Source organism: Pyrgilauda ruficollis, unplaced genomic scaffold, assembly GCF_017590135.1.
Source record: "Pyrgilauda ruficollis isolate IOZ18807 unplaced genomic scaffold, ASM1759013v1 scaffold37, whole genome shotgun sequence".
Lineage (NCBI taxonomy): Eukaryota > Metazoa > Chordata > Aves > Passeriformes > Passeridae > Pyrgilauda > Pyrgilauda ruficollis.
This window is the reverse complement of record NW_024525156.1, coordinates 3580869-3599288: the sequence shown is the minus strand read 5'-3', so window position 1 is coordinate 3599288 and position 18420 is coordinate 3580869. Positions and strand designations below refer to the sequence as shown.

At 39.3% G+C, this 18420-nt stretch overlaps 1 protein-coding gene across 4 annotated transcripts in view; it reads left to right on the top strand.

Moving 5' to 3' along the window:
• Nucleotides 1-18420, top strand: part of IKZF1 (IKAROS family zinc finger 1) — a 68169-nt gene that overhangs the window by 13875 nt on the left and 35874 nt on the right. For all 4 annotated transcript variants that reach the window (XM_041475988.1, XM_041475991.1, XM_041475989.1 and 1 more), the window contains exon 3: nucleotides 5568-5687. In XM_041475988.1, coding sequence (XP_041331922.1) covers nucleotides 5568-5687 — 120 coding nt within the window. The remainder of the gene's footprint in view (nucleotides 1-5567; nucleotides 5688-18420) is intronic.

Sequence of the window (18420 nt, the reverse complement as noted above, 5' to 3'; positions counted from 1 at the left end):
GTTAGCCCTGTGGAGACATGTTGCATTCGCTCCTGAGGTAACAAATTTGGAATTGTAACTGGATAAACTTACACATCACTGCTTTGTTGCATGTTGAACCAATTTGTAAATGAAATAAAATCTGTTTTATACATGCAGTTCCTGGAGCATTTGTGGCCTTAGCAGAAAAAGCAGTGGGGTTTTAGTTGTTTGTTTGCTTTGGATCTGCTTGAAACAACAGGAGGCACCATGATTTGAATCCAGCTCCTCTGCCTGCTGCACAAATCCTTCCCTGCTTGCATGAGCTCTTTTGGGGAGGAGTGCTGAACTCCCCTTCCTCTGCAGCAACACAGGCTACCCTGGATACCCCCACCTAACTGTTGTGGTATTCTTTACAACGGTGTGAATTTAAGCTTCACACCTGCTACTTCTTACTAGAGCATTGCTTGTTTTTCTTTTGACATGAAGAGTAGCAGCAGGGGAGATGCTGCCTTGAGTCAAGGATTGGATTGGTAGAGCAAACACTTTGCATTCCTTGTGGCCTGCCTCTCCCCTTCAGGGGGAAATCTTACAAAGAACTTTGCCATCTTGAATGCTTGTATATATGTAAATATATACATAATAGATGTATATCTATAATTTGTAGCTCTCAAAATTTTCTGTGGTTGAACCACTGTAGTATTTTGCTGTGTCTTTTGGCTTTTCTAGCATATCATGCAATAGTACTATTCTGTGATGAGAGGGTTTTCTTGAAAAAAAAAGTTACCTTTGATAAGAGGGAAACCTACACAAACTGATTAAAGTCTGCTTTGAACTCTCCTGCCGTTTCTGTCACTGAGCATCTGGTACTTTCTGTGAGCAAAGGCTGTGACTTGTATTGGGTTGTTAGCTGAATTTATGGCCAAAGAAAGAACTTCCTAATTTACTTTCATTTATGATAAGAGTTATGTGGGAACTCACCTTCTGGAAATGAGCGTTTGTCAGATTAGGTTCCACAGATACTGGCTCTTTGTACGCTCTTACTAGACCTTAAAAGTAGAGGATGTGAAGGTACAGGGATGTTACCTACTTCTTTCTCATAGGTGGATTAATGCAGAAAGGAATTTTTCCCCTTGTATTCCACTGGGTTTCTCTGTGCTTCTGGGATGATGAGGGAGCTCTGCTATATGTTGGGAACCAGTTAAACTATTGCACAGTTTCAGGAGTGTCTGTCAGCTGTAAAACATTTATTTCTCCTGTTTTATAATTATTGCTCATCAGATATAGCTAGCTCTGTGGGCCTATGGAATTAGGGGACTTCACTAGCACACTTGGATGTGTTTTTTAAAAATATAAGTTAAAAAATAAATTTGGGTTGGTGGGTTTCTTTGGGGCTTTTTGTTTTGTTTTTCAACCCAGAAATAAAGAAGTTCTCTAGTCGCCCCAGCTCAAACATGGTGTTTTGCAGCCATGTGCTTTATGCAGCTGCAGCTGACTCAGGTGTGGCAGGGGCCAGCCAGGCCAGGAGAGTATAAAACTAACGTGAGTGAGCCAAACCCTGTGTGCATTCCCAGGCATTCCCACCTCGGGGAATCCAGGCATGGCTGACTCCTAGAGGAACTGAAATACTGTGTGACTAGCAGAGTTCACACTTTTTATTTTTCTCCTGAAAGTGATATTTCATGAGACAAGCAGTTGCAGTTCTGAAATGAGGAGGGAGCTGACATACATTTAACCAAATGGTATCCGGCACCCATACAAAAGAGTCAGAAAACAAAGATAATATCTCACTTAACAAGCAGTATTTTTCCTGCCTTTTTTTCTTTCTTTTTTTTCTCTTTTTTTTTTTCTTTTTTTTTTTTTTTTTTTTTAAAAACAGTACAAATGTTTCCACATCTAACATTAAGAGATCTCCTAGAACAAATCAGGCTGTGCTGCACTCTGCAAAAGCAGGAAGAAGAAACCCTCAATATTAAATACACACACACCCAACATTAGTTTGTGAAAGGAGAGGGAATGAGATTTCTATAATACATCCTGCCCCGGCTTTCTTTTCAACGGTCGTAGCACCAGCAGCACCATTCTGGCATGAGCTGAATCACTCTCAGAGCTGGATGTACATGTCAAAGGAACACCAGGCTGAGGACTTTGACAGAAATAAAGGATACTAAAACCTTATTGAACTGGGCAGTTTTTTTCCCTTCCTCTCTTTCCTTATGGCTTCAAGTATATTTCTAGGGCAGAGATGAGGAAACTCAAATAGATAGAAGATGAGGGTCTTGCCAGGCATCACTGATGGGGTAGGCTCCTTGACTATTTTTATACAGAAATGGCAGTGTTGAAAATCTGAGACCATCTTACAGAGATGCAGATTGAAATAAAGGAATATTTCATACAGCCTGCAGTTGTAATTCTTTCTATTTATGACTTAACCAAGAGCAACATGAATCAGTGGCAGTACCAGAAACAAAACTTCAATTCCACAGCTAAGGGGGCTTTTTATAATAATTTAAAAACCAAAAAACTCACCTCCTCTACCCCAAGATTAGATTCTTTTTTTTATACTTCACTTCTTAAGTTACTTTGCTCTGTTATGTCACTTTTGAATAATTTTCCCCAGTACTAGGCACTAGGTATTGGGGTGGGGTTTAGCTCCTTTTCCTTTGACCAGTTTTTGTTCTGGGCATGTCTGAAATTAAAATTGAAAGAATTCTCACCTTTCCCCATCCCCCTTCCTTTTCTAAATTCAGTGGAAAAAGAATGTTAGTGAGATTGTGTATGTGTAAGATTGCCATACAGTAATGAACTTACCATGGTGTAATGATTTAGATGTAGTTAAGGCATGAAATACAAATATGATCCTCTAGAATCCAAGAGACAGAGCTCAATAAATGGATCTATTTTAAATCCACTATTTTTGTCCTGTCTTTTTGCATGTAAGGATTTCTCAATCATGTGTAACAAGAAGAAATCAAATTATATTAAATGGATCATTAAGGATAAGTTTACTAAGTTTTCTTAGCTGCAGTCTCCTGCAAAGAGGGAAACAGACCTGATCTCCAGTTACTGCCCCACCAAGTCCAGGAGGCGAGTCCAATTCATACCACCTGGGCAAACTGCTATTAATTTAACAAGCAGAAGACTGATATCCATTTAGTGAATGAAAGAGTTCGCCACTGCAAATATACTCTTTTGATAACGGTTTCTATTCCAAAAAGACTGCTCTGACTTCAAAGTATCCTACCTAGACTAGGTATGGTAGGATGCTTAATAACACACTTACAAAGATATTCCTTTGTTTGTTATCTCTTTTCCCATAGTTCTGGTATTATGAATTTATATTGGTTTGCAGTCAAAAATAGTCTTCAGGTTTTTAGGATAATTGTTCTTCTCAGCCTAGACTCAGTCAAAGCATCAATGTCCATTGTTGTAACTGGGAGTGCTGTTTCATCCTTGGAAGAAGCAGGTAGCTTTGGATTACTGTTACTTTTTAAAAAATTTCCTTAACTTATGTGTAATGTGAAGAGACCTGCCAGGCTGTTGCTTGCCCTCCAATTAAACCTCTGGGGTTTTTTGTTTTTTTGTTTTGTGTGGGGCAAAATATGTTGAATAAACTGAAATATTTCAGCTGTTTCTCCTCACTTGTGCATCTTATCTGTAAGAGGTACCTCAGCTTGGCAGGTTAGGACTTGCAATGGAAAGTTGCTGTCAGTTCTGTAAGTTCCCTACATCCCAGAAATCTGAAGAAATAATTAAATAAGGAGTTAAATTGTGAATGGAAAAAAATTAACTTACTTCCTGCTTTTACTTTCTTTTGCTGTAAAATTTGTGCTCCCTCTTGTCCATTTATGCAATCTGCCTTTGCTGTTGCACTGACATCCACTGAGTGTTATCTTGCCTATTTAAGAATACGCCACAGAACCTGGGTATGAAAGGGACATTATTAAAATCATCTAGTTAGTCCTCCTGCCAGTGCAGGACTGTTTCTTCAATACCCTGGAGTCCTCTGACTGCAGTTTGGGATGGTTCACCTGATACTCTCAAAACTGCTGCTCAGCAATTATTTCACTGTTTCATAGGTGTATCATTAAGAAATACAGTCACATACTCAGTTAATTCATTTAAACATAAGTCTGTGCCAGCAACCCAACACAGCTAATTTGGAAGATGACTTAAAACTATCTGTCATTTCTCCCCACCATGATCAGTATAGATAGGAAAACACAATGCTTTGATCCATTCAGGAGGCAGGGAGGAAATAATTCACTTCATTCAGATCAAGTCCGTAACTGGCACCACTAAACTGCTATCACTAAAGTAAGCTATATTTGGGTTATTTTTTCCATTTCTGGTAAGTTTTTTAAGGTTTAATTGATGTGTTTGTTTTAATGAAGGAATTCTCATTGGGAAAAAACCCAGTAATTTGCTAAGGCTGTGTGCCATAAAATTACTGCCCTTACCGGTGTGCCAATTGCCACGGGATGTCTAACAGAGTTCATCAAGGTACTTTGGTAACATCTTCATTTTCAAGACAAGGGTCTTACGTGAACATTACTGCATTCGAATTCTGCTCTGGGCCTGTTCTGTTCTTTGCTGTTAATGCAAAGGCCAGTCTTTTAGTAATAGTCAATGAAATTAATCACCTAGATAATTCCTTCAGTAGATGTTTCCAAGGCATGCTTTTGTTAGACATGTATGCAATCATTTTAAAAGTTCTGCAAGACAGTGATAGTGCTGTGGGCAGAAGATGTATGCTGTGAATGAGGGCTGAATCAAGAAACCTCACTATTTCTGGAAGCACAATACTTAGCAAGAGAGTTCTTTTTTCTTACTGTACTGTGTTTGTCACTAAAACAGTTCCACAATACCTGCAATGTTTTAAAACACCAAACTGTTTGCCTCTGCAAAACCTTGTATACTCAAAATATTGGGGTTTGTTTCCAATTTGCAAATAGAAGACAATAAACTCCTTGAAGTCTGCTAATTGTACATGTGTAAGAAGTCCTGGTACCTACAGGCACTTCACTACTTGTAGGCACAAGGACCAGCCAGAGCTTGATCTGGGGGTATTAGAGAAGCTTGCTGGAATTGTAGCTGAATTTTCAGTTAAAGATAAAACTTTATTTTTGAGATAGCTCATTTGGAGCCCCAGAATATCTGTGGGTTAGACTTCACTATGTCTTTGAAGTAAATCCAGATGTGTTCTCAAGGAGAACTTGTGGAAGAAAGATTTTTTTACCAAGGATGTCCATTTGATAGCCTTTATAATCCGTCAGTCTCTGTTAGCTAAATTGGATCTTCTGAGCATAGCAGCTGGAAAACATACATATCTCACAAATATCCAAAATAGTAAGGCTAATAACTGTGTATCCACACTCAGTAAATTTGTTGGAGGTATTTGTAAGCATTCTTTTAAAAATTTATTGCCCTGTATTCCTAAGAAATTTTCTCTGCGGGAGAGTGGGATTTGGTCCTAAGAATATCATGCTTTAGTAGTGTTTAGGGTTTTTTTAAAAATTTTATTTGGTTTGTGGTTCCTCTTATTGTATTAATTGAAAATAAGGCTACTCTGACAATGACAATCTAACTGATACTTTCCTTACTATTAGGAAAGGAAAGTCCTCCAACTAGTGATGTCCCTGATGATCCAGATGAACCTATGCCTATACCAGAGGACCTTTCAACTAGTACTGGAGGTCAGCAGAGTTCTAAGAATGACAGAATCTTGGGTAAGATAACAAATACACTCTGATAAGAAATACTAGTAGATGATATAGCAATAATGTTAAATTACTTTTTCACAAGCTGGTAAACAAGCAGGTCCTGTGCCTTTCCATCTTCTTCAGGTGCATAATGGATTTTGTGCATCCTTTTCTTTGGGAAATGCATTTTCATCCACAAAGAACTTATAAAGATCCTACTGTTTATCTTCTTTCTAAACCATGACTGTTGCTTGACATTCTCCCCAGGAAAGAGAGTTTTCATTCTGTGTAGGAAGTGGAATTAAATATGTGGTTCCAGGTCAAAGTTATATGAAGACAGATTTGACAAAAATTCAATAAATGGTATTTTTATTATTATTTTTATTATTAATTTGAATGCTAACTTGAATGTTATTATGTTATCTGCTATTCAGATTTGTTCAGAAATGCATATTAGAACATACATAGTGTTTAACTATTTGAGATTCCAGTATCTGATCTCCATTTATCTTTAATTTTTTTACCTGGGAGAACTTTAGAAAACACTTATCTTTTAGATAAAAATACACAATTGATAAAGTCTGTTGGGTTAAAATTGTTGTCCAGAGATGACTGTGCAAAATGCTGATTATTCTCAGGGATCGCAGACTCCCAAGGACTAGCAATGGAGTAGCAATGCTGATGACTACTGTATGCACCAGCTCCCACATAGTGCACTAAAAAGACTAAATATTACTTGAGCACCATGCCTGTTTACTAGTAGGGAAGGAAAAAAAAAAAAAAAAAAAAAAAAAAGAGGGGAAAAAAAGGAGAGTGACTGCCAGAATGCTGTGATAAATGCCCTATATTATAAAAATATTTCTATAAAGGGATGACTATCAAAGTACAAGTATTTACCCACAAATAAAAGTATTGCTCATTATTCCTGCATTCTAACATTATTGTAAGAGTAACAGTCAGGGTAGACAGTTTACAGAAAGATTGCAAGTGTATTTAAACATTAATTGTTTAAGGAAATTCAGTAAAGGATACCAGGTGGAAAGGGAAGCACAAAAGGCAAAATAATTAATTCAAAATAATACAGCAGGAGGGTGTCAGAATTAGGAATAGAACCTACTCCCAAACTCCAGCACAAGCTAGCAGTGAGTGCATCATCTTATGCATCTTCATTTTATTTACCATTTGATCCCCTCTTATCAAAAATGTGAGCAAAAATTTCAACTTATACATGCATATTGACATACTTTAAGAAAAAAATCATATTTAAAAATGCTTTTTAACAATCTGATCACTTACTAAATGATTTATTTTTCAGTCCAAAGATCTTTGGACAAAATCTTTCATTAACTGCTTGTCTATCAACTCAGTAAAAAGAGTTATATCTCCTTTCTCCCACAGTAACTAACTCTACAAAATATTTAAGCCTTGAGTCAAAAATTAAATTTTTAAGTTCTTTGTTCAAACCCAAACACGATTTTTCATTGTGTTGAATTTTCTTTAATATGCACACAAATATTGTGAAGGCCAAGCAAAGTTGAACCTTATATTTGCTGATGATGTAATGATTCTGCCAACAGTTCAGTCATATATCAATATGTACACATATTCTAAATATGATAAGTTCCATCTGTTATTCTCATGACTCAGCAATAATTAGATTATCCATGCCCTGACATTAACAAATTTTCTACAGCCACTTCTCCTGCTCTGAGAAGGAAGGTGTTGAAGTCCTCTACTTGCCAGATTTTATTGGTTGCCTTTAGTTTTTGAATTATCCTTTAAAATTACTATAGAGGGTGCAAATTTCATAAAGGAGGTACTCAGAGGATCACGAAATGTGTATTTTGACTTGTGTCCCCAGGCAGTGGGGATGCCCAAATCATGGGTTTCTTCTGACCAGTGCAAAAATGATCAACTGGTGTGAAGGGGTAATTTACGGAAGTAAAGTCATCAACAGTTTCTAGTAATAACACAGCAAAGCAGAAATGTATTGGAGGAGATGTTCTGGTCACCATCAAGGCTCTTCATTTCCTTGATGAGCTTACTATGATTTTAATGTTGCAACCCCCAGAAAGCCACTATGTGTTGAGCAGCTTCCTTCTGCATGCTTAATTTCTGCTGCTCTGTCCACTAGATCTTCTTCCTTCCTTGTCCTATTCTCTACCCCAAATTTACTTCTCAGGCTAATTTGACACCTATAACATTTTATTATTTTAATCTTGTTGTTTTCACCCATGTGCTCTACAGATAGTTTCTGTAGAAAACACAGTGAACATTTTCAGCAAAGTGTGAGATTTTCATAGCTCTTTAAGACTCTAGATACTCTCTTTTATAATTTCTCCTAAATATCCTTTTGAAATCTTGGTCTGAGTTATTTAGAAATCTACTGAAAGTCCATTCCATTAAGAATTAGTGCTTTGCAGCCTATTTTGAACAGCCCTATTCCCCATGGTACCCTATTGGAAATAACATTTGATAATTCTCAGTCTCCACAAGTTTCAGGTTAAATATTGTGCGCACCTTTTGTGGATGATCCGTACTGAACATCCTGTGTGTGGTGAACAGTTACAATTTAGGGCTGTTTGTGCTCTGAAACTATATCCTAATTCAAGCCATGTGTGGGTAGTTAATGAGTCAGTGATCTGTAGATCAAACCCTACTTCATGGAGAAAGAGCCATTTGCTGCAGTGGTGGCATTTGTCCGGAAAGGTAAGCAGTGCCTTCCTTTGTCATAACTGCCCATTCCATAGGTGGCCATCGCTGGATAAAAAAAGGCATGTCACAGTGTCAGTGGCCTCAGAAAGAGGCTGTGGGCTCGCCATTTCTGCACAGACAGCTGTCTGGTGCTGCAGATGACCATAGACTTTAAAACAGAAGTGAAATGTTACCACTGTAGTCCCAGATTGCAGTCTAGGCCTGGAACAAATAATGTATAGAGATCTTCTTCTTTTTAAGAGGTGGGGAGAATTCATCTCGCAAAATTGGGATGAAACTGTCAGACAATTGACAGAGTATACCCAAAGTAACCAGTCAGAATGATCATAGATATCAGTAGAATGATTCATATGAAGTTTTAAAATCTATTTGTTTAAAATAAATAAATATGGGAAGAGACATTAAAAGGAAGATTTTTAACATTTTTTCTCTCCCAGTGGGAAATACCAAGTGATGATGTTGCATCCCTCCCACAACTCAGTTATTGAAGCAGAAGCCTGTGTAGCTGCAGGCTTCGGTACCTGGCATCACTGGAACCCTGGCATTGCCTTCACACCCTGGGGTCCTCCCTCTCAGCCATTCATAGGTTGTAACCTGCATGAGGAGCTACTTACTGATGCAGGCAAGTGTCCCCCCTCTCTGAGCAGCTTCGATGCTTTATTTCCTTAAAAGGAGCTCAACCATTTGAGAGCAAGAGCACAAGCATTGCTGAGGGGCCACCAGGCAACCACAACCATTGCCATTACATAAATCTACTGCAACTCACACACAGCTGGGTGGAGACAGAGTAGAAGTGTGGAAAGGCTGCAGACGGAGGGGAAAAGCGAGGAAAGACAAAAGGGGAAGTGCCCCACCCCAGCTTGCAAAATCAGTCCTGTGGTTCAGACAGGTCCAGTGCACTGGTGCCCTGGAATGGCAGGAAAAGGGGCTGGAGAAAAAGACTGCTGGAGCTAAACATTTTTGCACACTCCTCCTTGTGGGTGTTCAGTGGCTATGAAGGCAGTGTCTTTTGTATGAATAATAAAGTGTGGCATGTGTGTGCCTGGACGTTCAGAGAATCAAATTCCAAGAGCTGAAGCAACCTGGAGGGCTGTGTAATATGTTTTATTTGCTCAGGTTTCAGATGGACATCTCTGCTGCTCAAAGGTTTGGAAGTGTGTAGAAGCTGATGAGCCTTTGTAAATAATCAGTGATAATTGCTGTCTCACCTGATGTAGCCCCCATGAGAGCAGAGAGAAAATTTGTTTTTAGATGGTTTGGGGAGCTTTGAAAATTGTCTTCAACCCTCAACAATGAAACAAGGCTTGAAAGTCCAACTGAGGAGGCTTCTGAAGGAATTTAAAAACTTGAAGCTGAAATATTTTAGGAACTTTTAAAAATAGGGAAGTCAGGAATCTCCCCTCTTCTTTGGTCTGAAGCCCCTATTTCTAACCCCAAAGTAACAGTCCCCAGTATGGACTGGTATTGTATGTTCTGAGAGCCTGCCAGTATGATGTGTATTTTTTTAAGGAGAATGCAGGAGATATTTTTGTCAGGATTATTTTAATTTTGTCTGCAAAACTCTTATAGGGATTTGTGTAGAGGAGGATGGGGTGGTTTAGTTGGAGAAAGCATGTGACAAATTTCATGAACGCCCTTAAATATGCTAGACAGATATAAGTTATATTCCAGCCTTCAAAGGAATATTTTGCATGAACATGGTGTGAAACAGTGTGCTAGAGTGAGGTGCAGAAGACCCTGGTATATGGGGCCATTGGGAATTTCCTGTTGTGCCAAGAGACAAGCTCTGACCTATGTAGCAACTTAGGACTTAGAAAAATGTGCATGAAGGCAAATGGAAAAATGCCCTATTACTGAAGGTGAATTCCTCTATCAAATTTAAAAACGCTTGCTGCAAGTCATGAAGGGTGAACATTTTCAGAATAAACTTGCAAGAAACTTGTGGAAGTAAGGGTGACCCAGCTTGGAAAACAGAGCGGCCACAACCCCAGTGTAGGCTGTGCTGCATTATGAGCTCAGTTCTCTCAACCAGTGCAAAGCCAGATCAGGCACGAAAAAATCTGTCCCTGATGCAACCATGGCACATGACAAAATCAAAGCCTTGAGAACAGAACTGATCCTAAGAAGAGTTGTACTTTTACAATGATTTTTATTTAGTTTGTGAGAACTTTTTTACTCAGAAACTTGACAGCAGCATGATTTGTGTTGCCACTGTGTGGCAACATGATATTGCAGGAGATGCTGAAGCTATGGGTTTTTTCTCCCATTTCTCCAGAGCTGTGTAGCTTGTGGAGCTGCAGCCTATTTCATGAGCACCTGCTGGGTAAAGCTGTGTTTTCATAAAAGAACATCAGCACAAAAGTCAGGAAAAGCCTGGGAACTGTGCAAGTTTTGTTTGTTCAGTGCTGGAGAGTGGCAAGCATTGCTTGAATAGGAGAGATGCAGTGTGTTTAGCTGTGTGGCTTTAGGTACAGAGATTGAGTCTGCTGATCTAAACTGCAGTGAGAGGAAGTTCTCTTTATCTGAGCAGAAGAGATGTGCCTCAGAGATAAGCCCCCTTCTAGCTCGGGAGTTAAATTTATCTAGCAGGATCTCAGCAGTGGCTGCAGCTCAACTCAGAAACACCAGGCTCTGGCTGGAAGATAGGCATATTTTAAGCTGGGAGGACACTTGTAACTGCAGCTTGCAAAAATTCAAGTGATTTTTAGGGAATAATTCTTCATCAAAAGGTTGGATTTGTCTCCCAACATCAGTCACCCCTCTGTTCTTTGTTAATTCTTGCTTGCTCTTTGTTGTAGGCTTGCTTTTTATGCTTTTTACCTTGAGCAAGTTTTCTCGCACCCTGAGTGCTCTTGACTGCAGCCTTACCAAAAGCTTTACTGCTGGACTGAGGCACAATGGAGGGACTACTTGCCCCTACAGAGGTGATGTTTCAGAACCAGCTGCTCTTTTGGTCTTGTTCAGCCACTCCTCATATTTCTGTAATTTCAGCTCCTGCTGTGGTGGCTCCCTGGGAAGAGATGGTTTCTGGCTGCAGAGGACCTGCAGCTATGTTCTTCCCTCAGATATGAACTTCCCAGGCTCTGTCCCACAGTAAAATGTGCAAACACAGTGTCACTCTGGCTTGATCCACCACATTTGAGATTTGCAAGGAATGATGTGCAGCGTGGCCATGCCTGCACAGTTTTCCCCAGTGTAGAATAAGCCCTTTATGATAAAGAGAGGGGATGGAAGAACTCCTTTTTGGAGCTGTAGTCCTAAAGCTAGGAGTGAACACCACTCATTGCAGCAGGACAGAGGTTTGTTCCCAAACCTTTTCCTTTGAGTTCACTATGTGAGGTTTCTTGAAGCCTCAGATGGCCTCTCAGGAAAAAGCTTTGCCTGGCAGGCAGTAGATAGGTGTGACATAGCCACCAGTGCAGGCTTACCCTCAGGAAGTCATTTATGGTGAAGATGTGCGAGCATAACAAGTTGTTAACTTGTGAAGGTGGATCAGCTAGCATCCCAGAATTTTGGCTTCTGGACACAGATTATTGGAAACTGTCATGCTTTGTCCAGCTGTCTTCCTGAACAAGTGAGCAGAACAACAGCCCAAAAGCAGGCTAGACCTCAGCCTGCAATGCAAGACATCCTGCTGCTCCCTCCCTCCCTTGTCTCCTCCTTCACCCATACATTCTGTGGATTTTGTGTTATAAAGGTTCACATGCAGGAACACAGTTCCTAGTAAATTAACCCTGGTGTGTGCTTACTTCTTTATTTTTTACACATTTTGAAGTAAGGAATAATGCCCAGTTCTTGTATTGCAGTTAAGGGTGATGTTTCTCAGAAATATTTTGTTGTCTAAGTTGCCTGCATAAAAAGAGATCCCAAGAAGGTATCTTATCTGTCGTTTCACCATTAGCCATAGTGACATCATGGGCACCAAACAGGATTTTTGGAAGTGAATAACTCATACTGTATTGATGAAAATGAGATTTCAATCCTAACATGGCAAAATCCATACCTAAAAATTGGATTAAGAACTTGATTGAAGGATTGCAGAAAAAAAAAAAAAAAGGCAGAGCAAGCACAGAGTTATTCTCAAATTCCAACCAAAACAGGCCTGATCTAAAAATAAAAGTTTAGGCACATGTTTTCCTCTTTGTTTTTCACATACCATTTCTCTTGTTTCTCTTCCCTCAAAGATAGTCCATAATTATCTTCCTTGAGAAGTGTAATAAATGCCACAAAAATGGAGTAATATGACAGCATGAATTAACTTCCACTCTTCCAAGCTATACCATATATCAGAGTAAAACAAAAAACAAAAACAAAACAAAACAAAACAAACAAAAAAAAAAAACCAAACAAACCCCCCCAAAAAAAAAAAAAAAAAGAGGGAAAGAAAAGGAGAAGAAACTGAAGGGTAAGGAGAACTTTCACATGAACCTTTTTTTTTTACCCTGGAAATGTTACTTGTTACTTCTGAGGAAGTGGCTCTTACCAGAGTTTTCAGTAACTTCTAGATTATTTCATGGAATGATGTGAGAAACTCACTTGTTCCCTGACACTTCCTTAAAAAATAAACAGTAACTGAGATCTTTAGAACAAATTTTTAATTTGTTCATATAACAGAGTATCTGCACATAATTTTGCCCTCTCTGCTGATTAAGTAACAACAGAAATGTTTAATGCAATGAAAAAGTTGGTTTAAACTAAAGTTGGTGACACTTTCAGCTTGTGTTGCAATTAATAGAAGAGGAAATATTCATTCTCCATATTTCATCATTTACAAGCATCCTGTGTTTGTAAGAAGCTGTGATCAGCCAACATCCCTGCTATGGATTTGAACTTCCCAAATCTTTGGTGGTTTTTGAGTTTTGGGGGTTTTTGTCTAAGCTAAGAGTTTTGTGTTCTGATTTTTCATAGTGGCTTAGGGGTTTTTTGGAGGGAGATCTGTCCCTTCTCATTCACAGTACTGTGCACCTCAGCATTATATGGGCCGAGTTATGGAGCCTGTTTTTTCCTGATCTGAATATGTTGCAATGCTCGGAAGTGGTGGTAGTGGTTGGCATTGAAGCAGAATGGTTTCATTAGCACCAAAATAGGGACTGTGAGCTGGGGAACACTGCTGTTTCTGTGCCCCTCATGCTGCATCTGCATTTCAGATACATCTTTCCAGTTCTTTCCATATGAAAATTTATTTTCAGGGGAAAACAACACATGCATCTACAGAATTCACTATGACAAATATGTTTGCCTTATTATGGGGTGCTTGGGTTTTGTGCCCAGGTTTGCAAAGCGAAAATACCAATGAGACTGAGGGAAGTGTCAAACTGGGCATGATCCATCTGTACTCTGGCCTCCAGCAGGCTGTTATTCACAATTCAGGTTGTAAATGTCTCTGTCTTTCCAAAGCAAAGCACTTCTCCCAGTTTTCTCAGACTGAAGCCATGAGCAGAGAAGTGAGATCATCCCTTCCCCACTGATATGGTACCTTCCTTTCTGAGTCAGAGTTTGTTCTTTTTCCTGCCATTTGTAACTGGCACCTCCCGTGGCTGGATGGTGGAGAGGAGGTGGTGAAGCCTTAATGGCCAGCATGGTCACTGGAGCTTTGTCTGCTGCAGATGTGGATCTACAACATTTTATCTAGAAGTCAAATAGGAACTAGGCTTTTCTGAGTGGGGGGTTGAGTTTCCTGCCCATTTGTCCACATAATGGCAAGTAGAAGTAAAAATGAGAAATTATAATTGAGCTAGCAAAAGGCTTCAGTGGCTTTGGATCCCAACACATGAAATATATGAGGGTGGAATAATGGTAATGAGGCATTACCTCTGTTGTAGTATCACATTTGTTTAATCTTGCCACTACATTGCTAGTAGATCCTAGTAAAATTGGTATCCTATCATGGGCTTATTGTGGTGTTTAGTGGAATTCTTTTTCTCCTTGCAAAACAGACTAGAGAAGTCTGATGTTGTTTATTCTGTAATCACACATTAATGAGTCTGTACATTTGCTGTACTGTACAAGCATTAATAATAAGCTCTTTCCTGTGTTCAAAGAAAGAGACTGATTTATACCATACATGATACAGCCCTTAGTGTTTAGAAGACAATGCAAATATGCTTTTCATTTCTAAAGCTTTTTATAATTCATTAATTCTCTTTAATACTTCCTTTGAAATTTGAAATGACTATGTATTTTGCAGCCATCAGGACCCATATTCTCCCTTTGCATGTTTATATGTACATGCATACACATATATACATACAAATATGTGTCTGTCAGCACACAAAATTATGTGCCTGCAAAACCAAGTTCCTCTATGTTTATGTCTCTGTAAAAACAGTACACATATGCAAAACAACATTTATCTTGAAAGCTGAGCTTTTCCTTCTTCTTTAGACCAAGCAAACGTATACTCTGCAACATAAACACATGCCATAAAAATATTTTTTTCAAACCTAAAAGAGGAAAAGGTTAGTTCCTGCTAGCTTGTCTGTATCCCTATAAGAAACCTAACTGTAAATTCCATTTGGGAAGTGGGTAACAGCTGAGGAAGATCCGCTTGTACCTACTGTGGCTTTTGTAGTCTGTGTAAAGTGGCTGGGCCAAGGCAGCTGTGAAGGTCATGGTACAAGAAGGACCATGAAGGAATTCATGAAGACAGAGGGAGATGGAGAAAGGAGGGAGAGAAACACACATGCCCCCAAGTCTTCCTGCCAGCATTCTTTGCCTGAAAAGGCTCTCCTGCCCGCCCCTACTGGCTTAGCAGTGTGGGGTACACGAGTCCTGAGGATTCTCCCCTGCAGCTTGTAAGAGCTATTCCTCCTTGCATTCAGGGGTTCTATTTACTTAATTCCTTACAGTATTATAGAAGTAAGGTCTGTAATGGAGAGACAAGGAAACATTCATGAAATGTTTTTTTTCCAGAAGATTCTTTTGCAGTCCTATACCAAATTGATGACTGCATAGTGAAGTTTTGGGGGGCATATTATACCCACAGCAGAGGGAGAAAACGGTGACATATTGAAATAATCTAATGGAAAATGCAGATATAATATCTTGTGTTTCTCATTTGAGATACAGCTTTCCACTGAAAGCTTATGCATACCTAACTTGATAACTTTTTTAGAGAAGTTTCAGTAGCTAACTGAGCTAACAAATACAAAAGCACAGTCAAAACTACCAGTGTAATGAAGGTAGTGATGGACTCCTCTGCTTTTCTGTCCCAGAAAGCAATTTGTATTCAGGGAATCTCCTTATGCACATTTTGGGGAGCTTCAGGTAAGTTCAAGATATAACTCCTCACAAACACCAGGCTAGTTGAGCACAATGCAGTCCCCTGCCTTCTGTGTGAGAGCTCATGTTTTCTCTGCAATGGTGGTTTTTTCACTCCTCTTTTTTGCCCTCAGCGAGACAGAGCACAGATAGTTGGCTACTTCCTGAGAACACAGTGATCCTCACATTTTGGGTTGCGGGTTGTGTTTTTCACGCTCAGGCATAGGATGGGAGTTAATCAGATAGCCATGGGCAGCTCTAGCAAATAGCACATTTGCATCAGCAGAAGGTAGTTTCAGCAGACTTGCCAGGAAGGTTTTCCGCAGCATGCCACCATCCTGCCCTACTGACAGGCACTGCACATTCATTTGACAAAACAGATGACAGTAGAAAATGAAACTTTTAACGTTCTCTTTTTAAAACACTTGAGAAGCACCTTACCCTGAAGGTGTGAGCCTGTGATTCACATCAGCTTTCCATGATGAATTTGAGGTAAAGGAATTTGAAGCTATGGATGAGCCATACTTATTTATCCAGGTGTCAAGGAGAGCTCTTAGAACCACTCTAATGCAAGTGGCAACCCTGATGACTAACAGTTTCCTAGAGTCCAAAGGCCTTCAAGTAGAATATTGGGATTACTGAGATTTGAGTGTCTTATGTGCTCAGAAATAATCAGCCATTACAATTTTGTCTTTTTGTGTTGGACAAGTAACTTCGTATTCAAAGCTGACTTTTTCTCTCTTCTGAATGAACAAAGCATCATTCATCAGTCACAGATTTTTTTCATTTTTCCATTTGCCTCACACTTAGTCCCACCATACTGTCTAGGTGTCAGTATAAAATTTAGGTGCTTTATGAATCCTAGGTTGGGCACTGCTGATGTACTCTCTCGGGCTTGGTAGCAACAAGGAGCTGCAACTTGGTAGTTCATGGGAAAGAAAGCTTCCTGATATGTTACGGCATGTTAGGACACACGTTTGTTTCTACCCTGAAAATCCATCATATTTGGTGAAAACACAATGCAATGTCTTATCGTGTGGAATATTTGAAAAGCACCTTCAGCATGAACTGGGGAGATGATTTTAAAAAGATTCTTCCAAGTGAAAGGCGCTTGTGCTGGTTAGGGCACGCAACTAGGAGCAGAGAGGAAGTTTGACAGAAACTTTGCATGCTAGACATTTTCAAATATTCCATAAATGCTTAGATGGCAGGAAATGCCAACAATGATAGCCTACATAGATCGTTAACCCTTACAGGAGACCAAGTTTTGATCACCCTCTGAATGCCTGGCACCAGTTTTCACAGCACAGATCTTGTTCTATTTGCATATAATTGTGTGTCCTTTGTTTGTCCATTTTAGCTCTTGCTGTTAATGTAAGACTGAGAAAGGGAGTGAATTAAGCTTGGGGGTTTTCTAATGTCATTTTTTTCCAATTGTTTTGTTGGGACTTTTTTTTTATTCTCATTTTACTTTGTGGCACAGGGCTATTGGAAAAGAACCTCTGTTAATCTAAACACTGCACAAACACTAACAGAAAACCCCAAAGAATTTACAGTCTAATTAAGGCTATATATATATACATAATTGATTAATTAAGCTTTGCAAGTCCTAGCCAAGGAAAGTGTAAGGTAGGGCAGAATGAAATGTAATCAATTCTGCGGTGCAATCTAAACCATATGCAATATTCTGGAGACCAGAGAGCAAACTTGTTTTTCTAACAGATGCAGCAAAACAGTCTTTTGTGTTCTCCTCCAGGGTGCAGTGGGATTGGTTTGGTTCAAAGTATTCAACTTTGTTTTAAACCACATCTCTTCAGCTTGAAAAATAAGATTGAAAAATATAAAGCAGGTGAAAGTAAATAAATTAAGGATTTGGTGATTGTACATGAGGGAGTAAAATAAATATTGTCAATGAATTATTAGATCACTTGGGGGGAATCAGGAAATAATTAGTTTCCTGACTTCTAATTAGTCTAGATCTTAGTACAGCAGAGCAACCTACTGTATCACTTGGACTTCTGGAAAAAGAGGAGGACTGATTCCAAGCTCTGTGCCTGGCTTTGAAAGGCAGAAATCCGGGGTTGTACCAGTGCAGTGAGTGAAATTTCAGCCTGGTGCTGATGTGACAGAAATGAGTGAGGCTGGTCTTGGGAGGCTGGGCAGCTGAAGATAAACTAGGGACATAAGCCCAAATTTCAGGATATCAAATGCTTACTCTGGTCCAGACTTTTCTTTATGCTGAGATGCTTCTGAAGATCATTTGCATTTAAGAAAAAATACTCTAGCAATTTGGTTTTGGAGTGAGCTTTCACACCTCATAACTGAACGTGTATGAGAAGCACAATGCCGCTGAACTGGAGATGAGAGTTTTCAGTTTTAGGTCATTTCCCACACCAGAGGTACAGGCTGAGCCCCTCTCTTCTCTCCTTTCTCAGACCACTGATTATTTTGCCATGCTGACCTCAGTGTGGAGGATAATTAAGAACTGCTTTGGCTATTAAAGAGCTTATGCTTTTTTTTTTCCTTGAGGTAGTTGCCTTTGAGATTTTTACTTCTCACGTGGAACAGAGTGATAGCATGGAAAAAGGTCAGTTGAGGATAAATAAAATTTCTTTCCTGATTCTGCATCAGTCTGAGGAAGAAAAAGTTTACTTATTGACCTTGAACAATCCTGGATAAGGAAGAGCAGGCTGAGGGCTCCAACCATTTGCTATCCAGTATTTTTTGGGTAGAACCAAGTTTATTAGACTGGGCAGTAATTTTACCTTTGTATAATTCTGTGGGA